This window comes from Copadichromis virginalis, linkage group LG19 (assembly GCF_057382275.1).
Source record: "Copadichromis virginalis isolate Kocher_CV1m ecotype Utaka linkage group LG19, C_Virginalis_male_GT1.1, whole genome shotgun sequence".
Taxonomy (NCBI): domain Eukaryota; kingdom Metazoa; phylum Chordata; class Actinopteri; order Cichliformes; family Cichlidae; genus Copadichromis; species Copadichromis virginalis.
The window spans coordinates 30,030,120-30,049,615 of record NC_140636.1 but is presented as its reverse complement, the minus strand read 5'-3'; the positions used below and the strand labels follow the sequence as shown (position 1 = coordinate 30,049,615).

At 41.0% G+C, this 19,496-nt stretch overlaps 1 protein-coding gene across 3 annotated transcripts in view; it reads left to right on the top strand.

Moving 5' to 3' along the window:
- The window catches only part of rps6ka1 (ribosomal protein S6 kinase a, polypeptide 1), a 51,972-nt gene extending 40,236 nt beyond the window's left edge, over positions 1–11,736 (top strand). For all 3 annotated transcript variants that reach the window (XM_085441981.1, XM_085441980.1, XM_085441979.1), the window contains 20 exons: positions 1,062–1,178; positions 1,353–1,434; positions 2,353–2,433; positions 2,597–2,676; positions 2,912–3,018; positions 3,780–3,817; positions 4,192–4,334; positions 4,420–4,490; positions 5,093–5,181; positions 5,313–5,377; positions 5,486–5,588; positions 5,796–5,926; positions 7,188–7,313; positions 7,479–7,568; positions 7,665–7,823; positions 8,751–8,912; positions 9,018–9,094; positions 9,190–9,307; positions 9,418–9,555; positions 9,840–11,736. In XM_085441981.1, coding sequence (XP_085298107.1) covers positions 1,062–1,178; positions 1,353–1,434; positions 2,353–2,433; positions 2,597–2,676; positions 2,912–3,018; positions 3,780–3,817; positions 4,192–4,334; positions 4,420–4,490; positions 5,093–5,181; positions 5,313–5,377; positions 5,486–5,588; positions 5,796–5,926; positions 7,188–7,313; positions 7,479–7,568; positions 7,665–7,823; positions 8,751–8,912; positions 9,018–9,094; positions 9,190–9,307; positions 9,418–9,555; positions 9,840–9,962 — 2,100 coding nt within the window. In that variant the 3' untranslated portion in view covers positions 9,963–11,736. The remainder of the gene's footprint in view (positions 1–1,061; positions 1,179–1,352; positions 1,435–2,352; positions 2,434–2,596; positions 2,677–2,911; positions 3,019–3,779; positions 3,818–4,191; positions 4,335–4,419; positions 4,491–5,092; positions 5,182–5,312; positions 5,378–5,485; positions 5,589–5,795; positions 5,927–7,187; positions 7,314–7,478; positions 7,569–7,664; positions 7,824–8,750; positions 8,913–9,017; positions 9,095–9,189; positions 9,308–9,417; positions 9,556–9,839) is intronic.
- Positions 11,737–19,496: the final 7,760 nt, after the last annotated feature.

The following is a 19,496-nucleotide window of genomic DNA, read 5'->3' as shown; positions in this document are numbered from 1 at the left end:
TGAGTTTTAAGAAAATGAGGAGAAAAGAGGGATTCATCAGCACAGCAAAGTGCAAACGAGGTTTTGTATTCGCTCTTGTCGCGGTTGTTCAGAAAACAAGGTGCAACTGAAAGCCTGCTGTGTTCAGCCAACTCTGGTTTCCTGTTGTCAAATTAAGTCCCAGGCTGCAGTGGTCTGTGGTGATGGCGGTGGCTGTTGTTTTGTAGAAACTTTTAAAAAGCTGAAAGAAGAGACTGCTGAAAATATGTCTTTCATCACTTCTTTGAAATATTGATTATGCAACGGTCAGCTGATTGCACTTTATTTTTTGTTTGGTTGTTTTTTTTTTTAAATAACTTGTAATTGCCAAGTGTAACTTTATTCAGGATCCATGGTAATAGTGTAAACCTGAACATGCCTATAAAGGAGAAATTAGGAGCAGGACAGCCCAGATGTTCTGCTTTCTGATCCCTGAGATTTGGATTTCATAGGCAGAAGTAGGGGAAAAGTCTTTCCCCTGAAACTGCACTGGTGAATCTAAAATTCTCCCAGCAGGGTACCTACTGTACTTTGCTTCATCACAGGGCCCGAGGTGTGAAATTCAAGGAAGATTATCAAGGGAGGGGAACACTCTTGAAAGAGAATTCTCTGCATCGTTGTTATTGTTGTTGAGTTTTGGGTGAGGCTGACACCAGGTCAGCTGCGCGTGTTCATGTGGTGGAGCTATGAGCGGTGTCAGCTGGGATCCACCCAGTTGTGAGAGTGCGCTTGCTGTGAACTTGCTTTTACACAGATCTACTTCCACTGAATATTTACACCACCAGTTCCCGTGTGCTAAAAGCAAATAAACGCATCGATAAGCAACTGTTTGTGCTCACGTGCACATCTCACTTCTTACCATGCTTCCTCTTTTTTTGAAATGTGTTATATTGACAGCAGGAGGCACCTCCACGGGAGAACTTATCTTTGCATAAGCAAGCGGCTTGTGAAATTTTTATTTTTTTTTTGCAGCTGTGCAGTATTGCTGTCGTTCTGTGATCATTGACTGCTTTCCCTCCGTCTGTTTTCTTTTCACTCTTTAGGAAGATGGAGACATCAAAGAGATCAACATCACCCATGTGGTCAAGGAGGGCTCAGAGAAAGCTGATGCCTCTCAGTTTGAACTGCTCAAAGTCCTGGGACAGGGATCCTTTGGCAAGGTAATTTGCTTTTACTCTTTCGGTTTCTTTCTATTTTGACTACATGTCTATTTTTCTCTTCCTCCTTTGCTACTCTTACTCCCCAACCTACAAAAATCGTTGCATCTTTAACAGTGTTTTTGGTGTTTGTTATATTTTTGGGGGGAATTTTTTTGAAAAAAAATTATTTTGCAGGTGTTCCTGGTACGAAAGGTGACTCCTCCCGATGCCAACCAGCTCTATGCCATGAAGGTCCTCAAGAAGGCCACACTAAAAGGTACAGCAACATCAGGCTTGGCTATGGTCGTGAAATTTTAAGAATTGCTACTTTTCTCTGTTTTGGCTTTTGGCTTCATTGACAGGGAAAAAAAAACAAAGAAAAGTGAGTGAGTTGGGTTTTTTTTTTTTTTTTTTTTTTTTTTTTTTTGTAGAGCTGCACTTTTTACCTTTCCGGTGATGTTGATTTGAAAAGGCCTTGTGTTTGGCAACTTCATTTTTCAAGTGGTTGTTTAGTTTCATATAAAAGGGTGTATGAATTTCCTGTAACACATGCAGTGGTATGTGTGCATAGTAAGACCACCACTGCTTTCAGTGGGTTCCTATGAACAGGTGTTGTGGTCTCACCTTCTGCAAACATCGGGGCATCAGATTTCTTCTCATCATCTCCCAAAATCACGTGGGTGGTTCTGTGCAGCTTTGCAAATTTAACAGGGACCTGTTACTCTCATTTAAATCTCCGTGTTTTTATTCTTTAACAGCTTTTCATGACTAGCAGGTCAAATTGATCATAATTCGCCTTATTTTGGGTGCAGCTCCTCTCTGTCTGAAATTCGCTATTTTACATTCCTTCCCTTTTGCTTGAAGTCAGCTTTTTTCTGATTGGCTGCCCATGGTCAAGTTTTTAAGCAGCAGCTGAGTTAATCTACTGTGCTCAGAGTCGCAGTTGCATGCACAAAATCCCCAAATTTAGGTCATCATTAACATTCAGCACTGACCCCATTATTTAAGTTTGGCTATGCTTTAATTTGAGGATCCTCTCCTATTGCAGCTTAATGAGTCCAAGTTGAATTGTACTCTCATCAGCACCAGCATTTAGTGTGTTGTAGTACTTTTACCATACTCTGTGCTTACGTACAGACACGTTATAAATCTTTAATGCATACTATCACACTAACCCTCGATCATTGGCCTTCAGTCAGAGACCGTGTGAGGACCAAGATGGAGCGAGACATTTTGGCAGACGTCAATCACCCATTTGTTGTCAAACTGCACTATGGTGAGTCAGCCTGATGCTTTTGTTAGACTCTGCTTCCCTTCCCTCTTATTAATGTTATTTGATGTACTGACTTGATTTACTGTTTTATTACTTCAACTTCCAGAAGCTTAACTCATGCTTCCTGATTTACAGTTGAACTAAATGTGAATTTGTGCATCTGTAGCATTCCAGACTGAAGGGAAGCTGTACTTGATCCTGGACTTTCTCAGAGGAGGGGATCTTTTTACTAGACTCTCCAAAGAGGTAAAAAAAAAGAAAAAGAAAAAAAAGAAGTGACTACTTAGTGTTGTTATGCTGACCTGAGGTCAGGATTTCTTTTTCTCAGTCCTATGTCCACTTATTTATCCTATAAACTGATATGTGCTTACCCATTTATTCTGCATTGTGTCACTCTGCGGTGTTATGCTCTCTTATTGTCTCATTTTCCTTTTCTTTGTGTGTCACATCCTCTCTCTTCTTTGTCTCCTTTACCCCTCAGGTGATGTTCACAGAAGAGGATGTGAAGTTTTACCTAGCAGAACTGGCATTAGGACTGGACCACCTTCATAGCTTGGGTATCATTTACAGGGACCTCAAACCTGAAAAGTAAGAGTGGAAAACCAAGCGTTTTGCATGCCATGCTGCAGGAAATGTATAATGACAAATATATATAAAAAATATACACACAGTGCATCAGTCATAAACGTCTCCAAGTTAGATTAATCCAGAAGAACAGCATGCATTTCAGTGAGTGTGGGAAAAGTGTCTTCCCTGCTGCAGACCTGTAGCCACAACCCCAGACAGCAGTGATGACTTCAAAGTGCAACAATTTCCTCCTGTCATATTTCTATTGCACTCACTGCAAAGTATTTTTTACTTGTTGAACCCTGCACCATTTTCATTAGCTTGTGTTCCCTCACTCTCTGCTGTAATTGGCACATCGGTACTTGTTATGGTACATTGCTGCCACCAGCTGTCGATGCTTGTTCCTCAGCGTGTGCTGTGCACAGCACTCGATCTCATAGTATGCATGTAAGACCCGACACCGTCGCTAATTTAAAGAGCCGGTGATTCATTTATGTGTTGCTTTTTTAAATTTTGGTGCTTTTGAATGCTAACATGTTGTACTGAAACTGAAACGTGTTTTTATAACTTTGACCACCACATACGGACTGCTATATTAGCCTTCAGTTGTTTTTAAGGGTACCTAATGATCCGACAGCCGAGTATACTTTGACACCAAGACATACTACAACTGAGCAAAGCATACAGCAAAGAAAAGTTTACTTTGTACAATCCAGATGGGTAAAATGTTCAGACTCTGTAAGATTTTAGTTTGTCTTATATGTGACATTGTTTTCTCCTAGCATTCTTCTGGATGAGGAGGGACACATCAAACTCACAGGTGAGCCTCATTGTTGTTTCTTTTACATCTACCTCTCACTATTCATTTTGCACACACACTTTCCTTTCCTCTACCACATTGACCTTGATTCACAGCAGTGATGGCTTTATCTCACTGACTCGTATCTCCATAACATCCTGTATATGTTCCCCAAGTTAATTATAATACTTTATCTTGAATATCTGTGATAAACCTCTTTAGAATCTCTTATCCTCAACCAGAGGAAACGAATGATAATTAAGAAATCGCCTTAACAGAGCTCTTGTGGGAAAACTGTTTCATGTTAAAGCTTTTTGTAGCTATTATCGTGCTGCTATATAATATAATATAATATAAGGATCCAGGTCCTTGGTTAATGTCTTGTGTGTTTTCAGATTTCGGCCTGTGTAAAGAAGCCATTGATCATGAGAAGAAAGCTTATTCCTTCTGTGGCACTGTGGAGTACATGGCACCAGAGGTCGTGAACAGGCAGGGACACACCCACAGCGCTGACTGGTGGTCGTTCGGGGTACTAATGGTAAGGAGGAAAAAACGTATATTTATTTACGTAAATATTACGTAAATAAATATGCCGATTACATTTTTTGTGTTTTCTCTCCCAGTTTGAGATGCTGACGGGGGCGTTGCCATTTCAAGGGAAGGACCGCAAAGAAACCATGAATCTCATTCTGAAGTGAGTACCACCTGGATTCAAGAACATCACTCATTTTTTCTTTTCTTTTAACTACTTACTCATGTCCATCAGCAAAAGCGTGTGAGTGGACTAGAGCCTATTCCACCTCACTTTGGGTGAGAGATGTGGGCTACACCTTGGACAGGAAGTCGGTAAATTACAGGGCTAACACAGTTAGACAGCTGAGCAGGCACATTCACAACTACATCTGAAGTCAATTTACAATGACCAGCTAAGTAGCTCTCAAACGTTTTGTGGCACGCCCCCCATTTGTAGGCTGAAAAAAGTTTTTGTTTTTTTTGGGTTTTTTTTCTCCCTCGCTCAGGAATCCCTTTTACCAACTTATTTTAATTCAGTTGTTTTCCCAGATTGTCCATGCCCAACCTGCATAGGCGGTCAGGTGGGGTATGACGTCCTAAACAGGCTCTCAGCTTAAGAACTAACCCGGAGAGTAAATTTGCAGGCACATGGAGAACACGGAAAAACTCAATTCAACACAAAAACCTGTTGCCAAATGTACTTATTCCAACATATTCCAACTGCCTCATTCTATATCCGGTGCAATAATTAAAGCTGGAAGCCCTCTTTGTGTGTTTGTGCAGGGCTCGTCTTGGAATGCCTCAGTTCCTGAGTGCAGAGGCCCAATCTTTGCTCAGGGCTTTGTTCAAAAGGAACCCTGCCAACAGACTGGGTTAGTATCAGCTCTGGAACATGACTTTGACAAATGACGGTACACACTCTATCTGATTTCACAGGGAAAGGCTGTGCTTTACATTGGTTTGTAGTTTTCTATTGTGATTGATTCTATTTGATGTTTTGCAGGATCTAATGCCGATGGCGCTGAGGAGATTAAGCGGCACGGTTTCTTCTCAACCATAGACTGGAATGTGAGTTCTGTGTGATTACATATGTGTTTGAATTTATAGCAACCATCACAGGTGGCATTCAGAACTTCAACTGCACAGCGTGAGTTAAGCTTCTTTATTCCTTTTTAGAAACTCTTCCGAAAAGAAGCAAAGCCTCCGTTCAGACCAGCGGTCGCACGTCCGGATGACACTTTCTACTTCGACTCCGAATTCACCTCCCGCACACCTAAAGGTCGAAAATCAAAAATCAATACACATTTTTTTTATTTAAAGGAGACACAGCAACAATGGGATGCACTAACATATTTGTGATTAGCTGTGCTTGTCAATAATACCTCAATGTGAAGTTTTTATAGCAGTGCCTTTTTTGTTTTCTAACATTACTGCAATAAACCTGTCTGTTTTTCCGAAGCCTTTATTTTTATTTATTATCCTGCAGACTCCCCTGGTGTACCCCCCAGTGCTGGAGCTCACCAGCTCTTCAGAGGCTTCAGCTTTGTTGCATCAACTCTGTTAGAGGAGGATGGTTCATCAGAGCCAGTGCAGGCCCCACCACATCCAGTGGTTCAGGTCAGTAGCTATTCACTCTTGGGATAGATAAATACTGGATACTGGAGCCTGTTCTGGCAGGACACAAAGAAAACCGAGAAATTTCCCCTATGACTCCTTTGGCAACAGTGGGAGGGGAAAAAACTCCCTTCTAACAGGAAGAAGCCTCCAACAGAACCGGGTTTAGGGAGGGGCAGCCATCTGCTGCGACTGGTTGGAGGTGATGGGAGGAAGTTAGGTTAACTGGTCATTTAGAGTGTCCAGTCAACTAAGTGCATGTCTTTGGACCCTGGGAGAAAGTCGGAATACCTGGAAAGAACAAACTCATGACATGGGAAGAAATTGCAAACACCACACAGAAATTCCCCGGCTAGATGGTGGTGAGGCAGCCGTGCCAACCACCACACACTGTGCTGCCCGCAACATGATCAACAGTAACTCGACACACTAAAACTGAACAATGGAAGATTATAATAATATTGGCTGGTGTGATGAGTGTGAATTCGAATAGTAGGGTTTGGCACACTTCAGGCCCCTTAGTTATTCTCACATTGTATCCATCTTCTGATGGCTGTTATCAGCAGGAAAACAGACCACATCACAAGGCTCAAATCATCTCAAACTGGTTTTCTGAACATGACAGTGAGTTCATTGTACTCAAATGGCCTCCACTGTCATCAGATCTCAACCCAATAGAGCATCTGTGCACTCGAAAATTTGCAACATGGGTGTGCAGCTGGAAAATGCGCAGCAGCTGTGAGATTAAATCATGTCACTATGAACTAAAACCGCTGACGAATGTTTTCAGTTCCTTGTTGATTCTATGCTATGAAGAACTAAAGCATTTCTGAAAGTAAAAGGGAAGTGAGCCTAGTAATTAGTACCTGATGAAGTAGTCGGTGAATATGCCCATGTACTGTAATCTAAAGGTGTGGACAAAGTTATTTCAGTGTGTTATATTTCTGTCGAGTTCTGACTGCTGATGGCATGAAATAGAGACAGATTCTGTGTGTACGGTGTGCGAAAGGCAGACAGGAACACGATTAGAAAGAAACGACTCAGATGAGGTACACGGCTTCAAATCTTGTGTAATGCCTGGCAAAAGCAGTTTTTCTACTGCGTGTGTGGTAGATTTGAAGAGACACTTTGACAAAGAGGAAGAAATTGACTCCAGAAATAGATTTCAGCCCCTTCCCCAACATCATCAACCTCCCCCCACATGAGCTCTTGTCAGTCCGTCACTCCTCCAACGCTCATCACAATTTCAAATCTTCCTCTGCAGCAACTACACGGGAAAAACGTCCTTTTCAGCGATGGCTACGTACTGAAGGAAGATATAGGGATGGGCTCTTTCTCCGTCTGTAAACGTTGTATCCACAAAGCCACCAACACTGAATACGCTGTCAAGGTATGAACACATAAACACACACACAGGGAAAAGTTAGCTTGTGAATACAGGACAGCAAAATCTAACAAATATGTTTTTCAGTAGTTCTTCAGTAAAAGAAGGAGGAAAATATGCAGCCTTTCAAAAACATGATCCTAATGCCGTTGTTGTGCTTTTGATTTCCAGATGATTGACAAGACTAGCACAGACCCCTCTGAGGAAATAGAGATTCTGCTTAGATACGGACAGCACCCTAACATCATAACACTCAAGGATGTGGGTCTAAACACGCACTCTGTCTGACAACCTTTGTTCGCCTTGGGTGTTGAGTGTAATAAGACTCGCTGATGTTTGTTTGTCTTTCTGTCGCAGGTGTACGACAACGGTAAGCAGGTGTTCATGGTGACGGAGCTGATGCGTGGAGGAGAGCTGCTGGATCGGATCCTCAAGCAGAAGTTCTTTTCGGAGCGAGAGGCCAGCGCTGTGCTACACACTATCACCAAGACTGCTGAGTACCTCCACTCACAAGGGGTGAGGACCACTAAGACCACTAGGACTTTTAGTCCTGTTTTATATGTATGTTTTGTCTAAGGAGCTTGAAAAGAAAAGCCTTTTGGACTTCTTTGAGTTTCTTGAAGACGTTTCACCTCACCTGAGAAGCTTCTCAGTTCTAAGGTCAAATGGTGGAGAGTCCCAGATTGAAGTCCTAGGGGAGTGTCCCCCGAAGAGGGTCATGAACCCCCTTGTTGATCCTCTACCTAAACGCACGAGCCAAGGTGTGAAAATGGGTGTAGGTCACAATCAGCCAAGGTTTCGGGTGAACCCGCTGTGAAACCTAGCCCCACCCTATCATGTGACTTTGAGGTCAAATGGCATCTATTGAACCGGTTCTTTTATTCTGAAATGGCAAACCTGTGAAGCACACAATGGGTTTTTTAAAATTATTTTCTGGAGCTGTATTTGAGCAATAGTGTTTTATCAAAATAACTGCTGTGAAATAGCTCTGTCTTTTAGAAATATTAGTTAAGGTGCTATTAGAGTTTAGTTATTTGATGTTCATTTTGCTTTTTTAAGAAAACTGTTGAATAGTAGTGCCTTTGAAAACCAGGCTAAAGTCTTTACTTTTCTTTTTCTTTTTACTTTTTTATGTTTCCTGATGTTTAAAAACTTACAACACATGTCTACTTTTGTTTACTTTTTATGAATTTCTAGCTTGAAGATGTCAAACTGTGTTCATCCTTTTAATTATTTTGGTTTAGTAACAACACATAGGGGAATAATCACTTGAAGCACCTCGGTAAATAATTCAACTTCTGATTAGAATAAAATTGAAAATAATTTATAGAAGACATTTTTAAAGCAGATAAAAATGGGAAAGAATTCCACCCAAGAGTGTTTACTGACACTTTCAATCCTAATTTTCTCCCTCCATTCCACTCTTGCCCTCTTGTGTTTCAGGTAGTGCACAGAGACCTGAAGCCCAGCAACATCCTCTATGTCGACGAGTCGGGGAATCCCGAGTCAATCAGAATCTGTGACTTCGGCTTTGCTAAGCAACTGCGTGCCAACAATGGCCTGCTAATGACCCCGTGCTATACTGCTAACTTTGTAGCTCCTGAGGTGAGCAAGTGACGAGTGCGCTCGCAAGACATACTCACAAAAGTCAAGGTTCCCCCAGTCATTGTGATATATAGTAATATGTGATTCCTTCTGACTCTGCTATAGGTGCTGAAGCGTCAGGGCTATGATGAGGGATGTGACATCTGGAGTCTCGGGGTTTTGCTGTACACCATGCTGGCTGGGTTAGTAGGAACACTTGAAATCATTCTTTGAACTTTGTTCTCTCTCATTATTCTTTGCATTAACCTTACCGTCTGTCTACTTTTGTTCTCACCAGTTTCACTCCATTTGCCAACGGACCTGAAGACACTCCAAATGAAATCCTGAACAGGATAGGCCACGGCCACTTCAGTCTGACTGGTGGTAACTGGGACTCTGTGTCTGATGCCGCCAAGGTAGGAGTCAATATTTGTTAGACAACTCTTTTACTCCCTAGAAAGAATTTTTTGTTGTATTTGCGTCAACCTACAAGTTTTCCATAATATTATTATTTGGCTTTTTCTAGGACCTGGTGTCCAAGATGCTTCACGTTGACCCCCATCAGAGACTGACTGCTAAGCAGGTTCTCAAACACCCATGGATTGTCCGCAGAGACAAGCTGCCCAACAGCCAGCTCCCACACCAGGACCCCAAGCTGGTCAAGGTAACAAAACTGCCTGGAATCAGGTTAAAGGAATTCATTGATTCATTGAAGTTTTAGTAGTTGAAACTCAACATGTAGAATGATTTTTATATCATATCAGTTCCTTTTAGTGTCACCAAAATACCAATATGATTGTACACTGCAATATACTCGCATCGTGTGTTGCATTGTCGATTAGAAAACACAAGACGAGCGGGTTTTTTGCATTGCAGTAAATCAGACAACATATCAGTAATTCATACTCTCATCTGGGCTTCAATCATGATGTTGCTCTTTATGCACAGGGTGCAATGGCAGCCACCTACTCCGCCCTGAAGAACTCACAACCTACTCCAGAGCTCAAGCCCATTGAGAGCTCCTTCCTTGCTCAGAGGCGTGTTAAGAAACTTCCCTCCACATCTCTGTAGAGACTCTGAATAGCCAAACAGGTCACAGGAGTCTGATCAAAACCACACCTCCTGGCTCCAAACCACCCCGTCAGCTTGCTCGGGGACTTGGTGTCGACCCGCCAATACCAGCCAAGGAACACTGACTGTGGTCCTGCCCCCATCTTGTGACATCAGTTGTCCCGCTCTAGCTATCATCCTCCTTGTGTGGGCTCGCCAGCTGCAGCTGTTAGCCGATCTCCTTTTGCCTATCAAAATATCATGACGATGGATGGGGGCAATGAGGGCGAAAAAAAAAAAAATGTAAAAAAAAATGGGTGCAGGTTTTTTGGCAGATGTTCTGGCGCCGTGTGGGTGTTTGTGCGAGTGTGTGAGCGTGTTTGTGCATGACCCGCTACAGAGTCGATGCAGCCCTGTTTTTGATGGTGACAATGAAAGTTTTCTCTTCTCATCTTTGCTGTAATTGGTTGTCATTCTCGCTGCACGCCTATCCATCTGCCTGTTTTTTGGTTTTTTTGCCGTCTGTCCGTTCTTTTTGTAGGGTTTTTGAGCTTCGTATTAGCGGTTGTGCTGCCAATTCAACCTGTGCCGACAGCACAAAACCACAGTACTGTCCAAACTGCTGTTAAATGTTTCTCAGAGAACGTTATTGATATGAATATTAAAACATTTCTGCCATAAATGCCTCTTTGGCTTTGGTACAGCCAGAATATGTGCATTCTAGAAAATGTCAGTTGCTGATGTTTTGGTTAGTGTCAATCTATGCTTGCGTTTTGTTTTATGGAGAGTGTGTGCGGACGCGTGCGTGTGTGTGTGGGCGTGTGTGTCAGTTGCATGACTTGCAGTGTGTGTCTGTACTGTCTCGCGGGATGCTGCAGAGTCATGTGCATGGTCCGGTGATGTGGCTTTCTCGTTTCGCTCCTATTCCTCTTCTCTGCTTGGTCAATCTGCTGGCAACCATTTGAGATGTCTGTTATTTTTATTACTATAAAAACTAGTAACATAGATGGCTTTCTGTGAAAGAAACCCTGCCCAAGGAACAATGTGGCATGTTAAAAATTCTATATTTGCATTGTTTTCTTTTTTTTTTTTAGTTGTTTTCACTGTGTTTCTTGGATAATGCCTATTGAATACTGTTTCCTGTGTTGGTTGTTTTTGCTGTCGATTGTTTTTTTTTTTTTCTCTTTATCCAAAGAAAGTAGTGATTTAAAATAGTGAAAGACATGCTGAGCACATCGCAGCCTGTGGACTTGATGCCGCACAGGTCTCTTCTTCTGTTTAATAAGTCAGGGCTGGCTGCTGTCTTTACGGAAATAAGCACTTGTTAAAATCTCTGTCAAATCACTGGTTATAATGTCACACATACTTGCCCTTATTGTGGATTATCTTTTTTTCATTCATTATATTGGAATTCCATTTGTTGATTATCTGACTCGTTGGTATTTTATTGACACTGAATACGAGGCCTAGAGTTAAAGGTGTCTCAGTGTAAGCTTCTCCACGGAGTAGGTCCTGCTTTTAGCTCAGTGCCTAGGCCTACAGGTGAGGCGGAATGTCTTGCATGGAAAGCACACCGTAAGGATAAGAAGATGCTGTGCATGTGTAGAAGAAAAGACCTGTGTGGCTTAAGAATCTATGAAGCAGCTGTCTTACCTCAAAAGAAATCAAAGTTATATTATAATTCTTGTTTGGTGGCAAAAAATCTCCCTCCTTTGTCAAAATTTATGGTAAGATGTTATTGTATGATAAAGATGAAGATTTTTATATCTTACAATATTAAAAATCGAGTTGCTATGACAAAGTGTCTGTCTTGCTTTATTGTTTTTTTTTTTAACTTCAAGTGACATTCAAGTGTATAAAAAAAACACAATTCCCAGATATAGAAATATGAAAAAATATCACATTTTGAAACCTACAAAGAACACATAATACTGTAAGAGCAGTAGTACTTCTTATAACTAATAATTCTTTATGCATACAGTTTTTTGTGAGTAGCTGTTTTTCATCCACAAACAAGTATTGGTGCTGGACCCATCACTTGGTTATGCTGCTGTTGGCTCAGGCTGCTGACTTCCTTACACTGAGTACTTCTCCACTCCCGTCTTCTCACTCCCCAGTTGTTTACACAAGAAAACTGCACCCAATTAAAATGTCATCTCTCTCATAATGTGTGCCGGGGGGCTCCCATGATGCACTGAGTGTTTCCTCTTCACTGATCTCTTTCCACACTGTGTGTTTATCCACCATTTTGCATTTAATTATTAGTAACTATTAAAGTCTGACTCTCTCCTATAGTTCGCCTTTTGTCCTGTCTCCCTCTGTTCCTTTCTCATTTCCCTCACCCCCATCTGGTCGCGCTAGACGGCCGGACCTTCCATGAGCCTTGCTCTGCCAGAGGTTTCTTCCTGTTAAAAGGGAGTTTTCATTGTCATCACGTGCTTATTCACAAGGGGTTATGTGATTGTTGGGGGGTTCTTTCTAATGTTATAGATACCAATCAACGTTCCCTCTAAGCTGCGCGCGTGCGCAATTGCGCACGGCTGGCACGGTCTCTGCGCACAGGAAAAAAAAATCTAACCTGAATTGAAATTAAAATTAATACTTTAATAATTCTGTTTTGCAGTGTTAGTCAGTAAGTGACTGGCTGCTCCCGTATGGGATTAGAACGATGCCACTTTATCCCATAGTCCAGCCAATGATGCGATTCACATTCGTATATATGCAGCTAATCAACGTTGTTGACAGGCTATGACAGCGTCCTTATGTGCCGACACCGGTGTTTTAGCAAAGCGGCGTGGCTGATGTGGAGTGAAGCCACGTTAATGACAATGTTTACAACCATTGGAGACGTGAGCAGGACAGACGGAACAATTGACGGGAAAAGTGTGGACTTTATACCAGTTTTTAAATTGTGTAAAACCAGAGTTATGATAAAAAAAAAAAAATGCAATGTTTCGAAAGCACTCTCCGCCTGTGCCCAAAACCCAAAGAAAACCCCACCCTTTCCTATTGGTGGAAAAATCTACCATGTCGACCAATCAAAAAATGATATGGCAACATGGCATTTAGTTGTTTAGGAAGGGGGAAGTTTTAGGAGTGACGGCAGTGTTTTGAGATGTGAGATATTTGCGATGTTCAGCGCAAATCTTGTGTAGTTGGTGTGTAGTGTAGTCAATAGTTTTCTTGTGTGTGTCAGAACAATGAGGCGACTACTGAATGTTACAGGAGTGATAAATCTGCTGTTGTCAGGCTGTTGTTCTCTTTTATCTCATAGTGGACATAAATTATTTTTGGAGTGGCACAAATAATTTACATGGCATCAAATTTGATGCAGAACAGCTGATTGTTCTGTAAATAGTTTGAAATGTTTATTTAAAAAAAACTTGGCTGCATTTTTAGGTAAACAGCTGCAAAAAACTTTGTTGTTTGCATAACTCAGTTACCTTTTTGAAGACGTAATGATATAATTAACTGCCAAACATTGGTCATTATTTACTGTATTTTGCAGACAGAGTTACAGGACTCTCTCCCAGACCACAGACTCATAATACAAGTCAGAGCTTTATTTATTTATTTATTTATTTATTTATTTATTTATTTATTTATTTATTTTTAAAAAAGAAAAGAAAAAAAGTTGTGTTTTCAAATTTGGAGCTCAAGATATTTTTACTTCCAATAGTGTTAACATACACAGGTCATGAAGAAGATTTTTTAAAGTTTTCATTGTAAGTGGGCTAAAGCAGTTAATTAAAAGTAGTCTAACATAAATGTAAATGCTGTAATTGGATTATTTTAATAAACCATGTGACTTGGATGGATTCGATGCTGGCGTGACCACAGTGCACACGTCTGCTGTTGCTCACAGAGGTCCAAGGGACCGCTCAGGGAGTTTAGAATAGAATAGAATAGAATTCAACTTTATTGTCATTGCACATGCACAGGTACAGGGCAACGAAATGCAGTTTGCATCCATCCAGAAGTGCTTTAGTGATATAGATATATTACAATATATATTAGCAATAGTATAGATATGTAAGTATATTACAGAAATGGGTCTATTATGGTATGTTATAATGTACACGGTATGAAGTATGTTGTGAATATGCTATAACTATAAGTATGTACAGGCTGTAGTGAGTACAAGCTATGAACAGGATATAAATATGAAAAACTATACAGAATATGAAATAAATAACTTTACAGAAATCTGAGATATACAGCTATACAGAAATGTGAACTATGGAAGTTGTAAACAGTTGTAGAATTAAAGATTATCGAATGTACAGAATGATTATTTACACAGAGCTATACAGTAGTGCAGTTAAGATAAGTGAGGGTGTAGATAGTTTCTACAGAGGCTATATAAAGTGCTAGTGGTTGTGAGTGGTGGTTCAGTCCATGTTATTATTGTGTGTTTGAGGGTACAGTTGTCCATTGTGGGTGTGTGTATGTTCAGTCCATATGTTAACGTGGGTCAGTGTTTGTGTGTTCGCTCAGACACATGAAAAATTAGAGGGAACATTGCTTACCATATAAAGCACATTGAGGAGACTGATGTGATTGGTGCGCCTTACAAATAAAATTGAATAGCCAGGGGTGTCTAACTCCAGGCCTCGAGGGCTGGTGTCCTAGAGGTTTTAGATATGCTAGGTCAACACACCTGAATCAAATAATTAGTTCATTTCCAGGTTTCTGGAGAACTTCAAGATATGTTGAGGAGGTCATTTAGCCATTTAAATCAGCTGTGCTGGATAAAGAACACATCTAAAACCTGCAGGACACCGGCCCTCGCGGCCTTTTCCCCCTCTTCTCTTTATCCTCATACCCCGAGTGACTATGACAAATGGCTGCTCCCCACTCTCTGAGCATTTTTCTGCCAATGGCTCTTCCTGTTCAAAGGGGTTCTTTCTTCCCTCTGTCACCATCTGCTTGATTGTTGTGAATCTAATTAAGGATGTTGTCCCTGCTTGTGAAAAACTTGACTCGATTGGGCTGGGTTGGTGCATTGATGTGTGCCTTTAATGACCTTCACTTCCTGTCTCAGCAGACCAAAGCCTGGTGTATTTCCACAGATGGTCACTGGAGGGAGATAAAGTGCAAACATACAAACATAGGTTAAATCAATCCATGCCTGCATAAGTAGATGGATTGAGGCAAAGGTCAAGGCTTGTCAACATGAATACTGTACTTCTTTATTTTTTTTATTATTCCACTATGTTTAATTATTCAAACCTCATGTTTAAAACTGCTGCTGTCACTTTTTCCCTGTGATGAAAAGCATCAGTTGGTAGACCAAATTAAAGCCACATTAAATATTGTGATTCATATTTATGCATTCGCTTAGAGACAATATCAGTGTGTGAACGACTTTCTTCTGCAGCCTCTCTCCATCTGCTCTTGCTTGTAGCATTTTAACTGTCGTGTCCCAGCTTTCCCTCCTTCAGCAATATGGCAGATTCAGCTTTATTAGTATCAGCTCTTAGTATCGCCTCATGGTTGTACTTGATGTTACCTGCTTCTGTATGCACAGATGCAATCACTTACATAACAGCCACTGCTGCTCAGCGGTTGTGGGGGAGGATGATTTATGCTGACACGGTGTGCACCATCATGTCAGAGACAAATGCAGCTATTTATTTACAGACACACATACATAGTGTGATATATTCCCACTGGTCTGTGTTTGACGTCATCTTACCAGTAAGTCACACTGCGACGAATGACTTCCTGCTCTTTTACACTTACACACACGCACACGCACACACAGACAGACTGACTGACTCAGCCTGCGGCAGCAGAAAGAAGTCACTGATATTGATTACAAAAAAACAGAAAACCATCATCTGTTTCCCATCTCAGTAGAGAATAAAGTGGTGCTGTTTTTTATCCCCATCCTGTCTCCTTAGTTTACAGCAGCTGTCAGCTGGAGTGGCTCTTCTTAGATGCTGAATTTTCCTGGGTTTTTACAACAGTGGAAGTGTCTGTGGGTGTATGTGATGGTGCATTCTTGTCTGATCTGAGCTGTAAAAGAGGACACTCTGTATGGATGAATATTTTAGGTGAAATTCCTCGCTATTTTTGGATGTCTTTCTGGCTGTGTTTTTGTTTTATTCTGTCTGATGTGAGTTGGTTGTGAAGTGCTGCTTCGAGCATCTCCAGAGGTTCTGTTAAAATAAATACAAAATCTATTATTGAATCTTAATCTTGTCTTTTCTATCCTACACAGCAGCCTCCAGCGTGAATTTAAAATTTTATTGCAACAAAATAACCACATTTATAATTAGTTCTTACCTCCACATATAGATAAAAACACAAATGTGTTGGTGTGGAACGATGGCGGTATGTCTCGTCTCAGTGACTTATCAATAACAGAAGTACAGTGATTGAGTACATGTTCAAGGAGCCAATCTGAAATGACTTGAGTTTTATGATTTGGTATATTATGATGGGTAAATGATGCGTACACTTTCATCATAAAGGAATGGACATGGTCATGTCAAATCTAACCCTTGAGCCGGGCGATCGTGGCTCAAGAGTTGGGAGTTCGCCTTGTAATCGGAAGGTTGCCGGTTCGAGCCCCGGCTTGGACAGTCTCGGTCGTTGTGTCCTTGGGCAAGACACTTCACCCACTGCCTACTGGTGGTGGTCAGAGGGCCCGGTGGCGCCAGTGTCCGGCAGCCTCGCCTCTGTCAGTGCGCCCCAGGGTGGCTGTGGCTACAATGTAGCTTGCCATCACCAGTGTGTGAATGTGTGTGTGAATGGGTGGATGACTGGATATGTAAAGCGCTTTGGGGTCCTTAGGGACTAGTAAAGCGCTATACAAATACAGGCCATTTACCATCCAAGTTTCGCAGCAGAAATTGGGAGTAAGACTTTTTTCTTTCTATATTCTGTTGTCCAGTTTTAGTGAGCTTGTGCAAACTGCAGCCTCAGCACTTGGTGTGTTCTTCTGCTGCAACCTATTTAATCTCCCAAAATACTCTTTTGCTTTCCTTGGCTGTAACGAGTAGTTATTTGAATTACTGACCAGCATGTCTGGCAACAACAACCATGCCATGGCTGCTCAGTTTGAACCTCAGCAGGTCATCTTGATTATGTCTACATGCCTAAATGCATTCAATTGCTGCCAATTAGTAGATTCGATATTTGTTTTAACAAGCAGCTGAACAGGTGTACCTAATAAAGTGTCCAATAATGTCTGTGACAATGAGTGCTCCAGCTATAAAGGAACTAACCACCACTACTGCAGTTGTAGAGACCTAAGAGTCACCATTACAGTAGTTAAATATAAAAATAAATAAAACTGAGAATCCAGTACTTCAAATCTGTGTTCCATGTATAACCATATCCAACATTTTTGCCTTATAATATTTTCCATATCCTTAGGATCCATACTGCTACATACCCCACTACAGATAACTTGTCCTTAAGACAAACCGCAAAAAGAAGCTCACAATACTGTTATACAATTCTAATACTAGTTAATTTGACCCAAATAGATTCAGCAATCAGAAGGCACACAGATCCTCTAACTCCTCACACGTGCACGCATCAAATACAAACACAGCACACAGATTAAAGTAATCTGGAACAGAGATTGAGAACGGACGTTAATCACAATTTTAGTTTCGCGGGTAGAGGAGAGACATTGGTGAAATGGGGTGAAAGATAATTGTTTCTGAGAAGGATTTTGCACTTAGACTCAATTAATTCTGTATATTCTGTGACAGAATGACTTGTTTTTCTGAGTGTGAAAAATGTGTGAGTACATGAGGCTTTTTTTTTTTTAAAAAAAAAAGAAGCTTCCTCTTCTTTTCAGACAGGCCCCGTCTTGCCAGTCAAATTGTTCGCCAGTGATGATGGCAAAGCACGCGTACAGCTGTGTATTCAACATTCGGGATTGGAGTGGAGTGAGTGGTTTTTAACTGTGGAATGTTACACAACCAGTAGAGTCTTCCAAAAATGGAAATCATGTTGGAGAAAAAATAAGAAAACTCCACTGAGGAATCTTTCCCTTGATCCCTAAAGGATTTACTCACACAAGCCATCGTGCTTATTGTATATATATTTCTTTTATGTATATCTAAAAGAAATTGTAAAGCATGTATTAGCTCCATATGGTGTTTCATGTAGACACTTTAACACCATGCAACATTTCCATAATAACAAAGTTTTATCCTGAGCCTTTAAATTTCTCTCAGCCCTTTCATCTCTTCCCGAAAATCACAATGTCTTCTTCAGAACTGCAATCTCTGTCATGTTGTTGTTTCAGATCTTTTTTTAAATAGCAGGATAAAAGCCTGAAGAGCATCTTTGGGGTTTTTTGGCATTTAATCTTCCTATAAGCACTTATAATCCTGCCTCCACTCTCGCTTCTTGTTTGCTTCATTATCTGTGTAATTTTCTGTGTTGGATCCTGCTCTGTCTTCTCTCTGGAGATGAGTAAAGCTAAGAGCAGGAAGAGAGCAGTTGGTGTTACTGCTAATGCATTGTCAATCCTCAGATAAAAGCAAAGAGCAGAGTGAACACTGAAATATGCATGCACGTAGATGCTCGCAGAAATACAAGTCAACCTCTGACCTGCTAAAAGCTTCAGTTGTTGATTCAATCTAGCAGAGGGCAGTTATTTAAAGCATCACTTCTTACTGTAAGGCTCTGAATGCAGCAGTGTTACCCTTTCAAACTGTCTAAGTATGCGTGTCCTTTCAGGTGTGTTTGAGTGAACTCACCCTGTGTCTTACTTTACATATACACTGATCATATCACTTGCAACCACAGGATGAAGCAGTCAATACTTGTCTAGACAGAGAGGGTGTGCACTAGGGATCACAGCAAGACGGGGTGAAAAGTCAGGGTACTCTATCACGATGATGTAACCAGATCATACTGACTAAAATGGTTAGACTAGTCATTAGTTTACATACAATACAGCTCGGAAACATGAGAGTATTTTTCAGTATTTAATGTTGCTGCATTGCAGTAAAAAGGTGAAACGTGTAGAAAGTTCAATTCAATCCAATTCAATGTGCTCGGTTTGCAGAATTGATGTTCAATTCAATTTTATTTATACAGCACCAAATCACAACTGCATCGAGGCGCTTTATATTGTAAGGTAGACCCTACGATAATACCTGCAGAGAAAAACCCAACAATCATATGACCCCCTATGAGCAAGCGCTTTGGCAACAGTGGGAAGGAAAAACTCCCTTTTGACAGAAAGAAACCTCCGGCAGAACCAGGCTCAGGGAGGCGCGATAGATAGTCCCTGTCAGTACTCTTGCTGCAGCATTTTGGATTAGCTGAAGGCTTTTTAGGACATCCTGATAATAATGAATTACAGTAGTCCAGCCTGGAAGTATTAAATGGATGAACTAGTTTTTCAGCGTTACTCTGAGAGAGGATATTTCTAATTTTTAAGATATTGCACAAATGGAAGAAAGCAGTCCTACATATTTGTTTAATATGAATTTAATAAGAATGACGTGTTTAAAATGAGGATTACAACACTGCAGCAATAGTTTAGTTTAAAGAGCAACTCTGCAGCAGAGACATTGA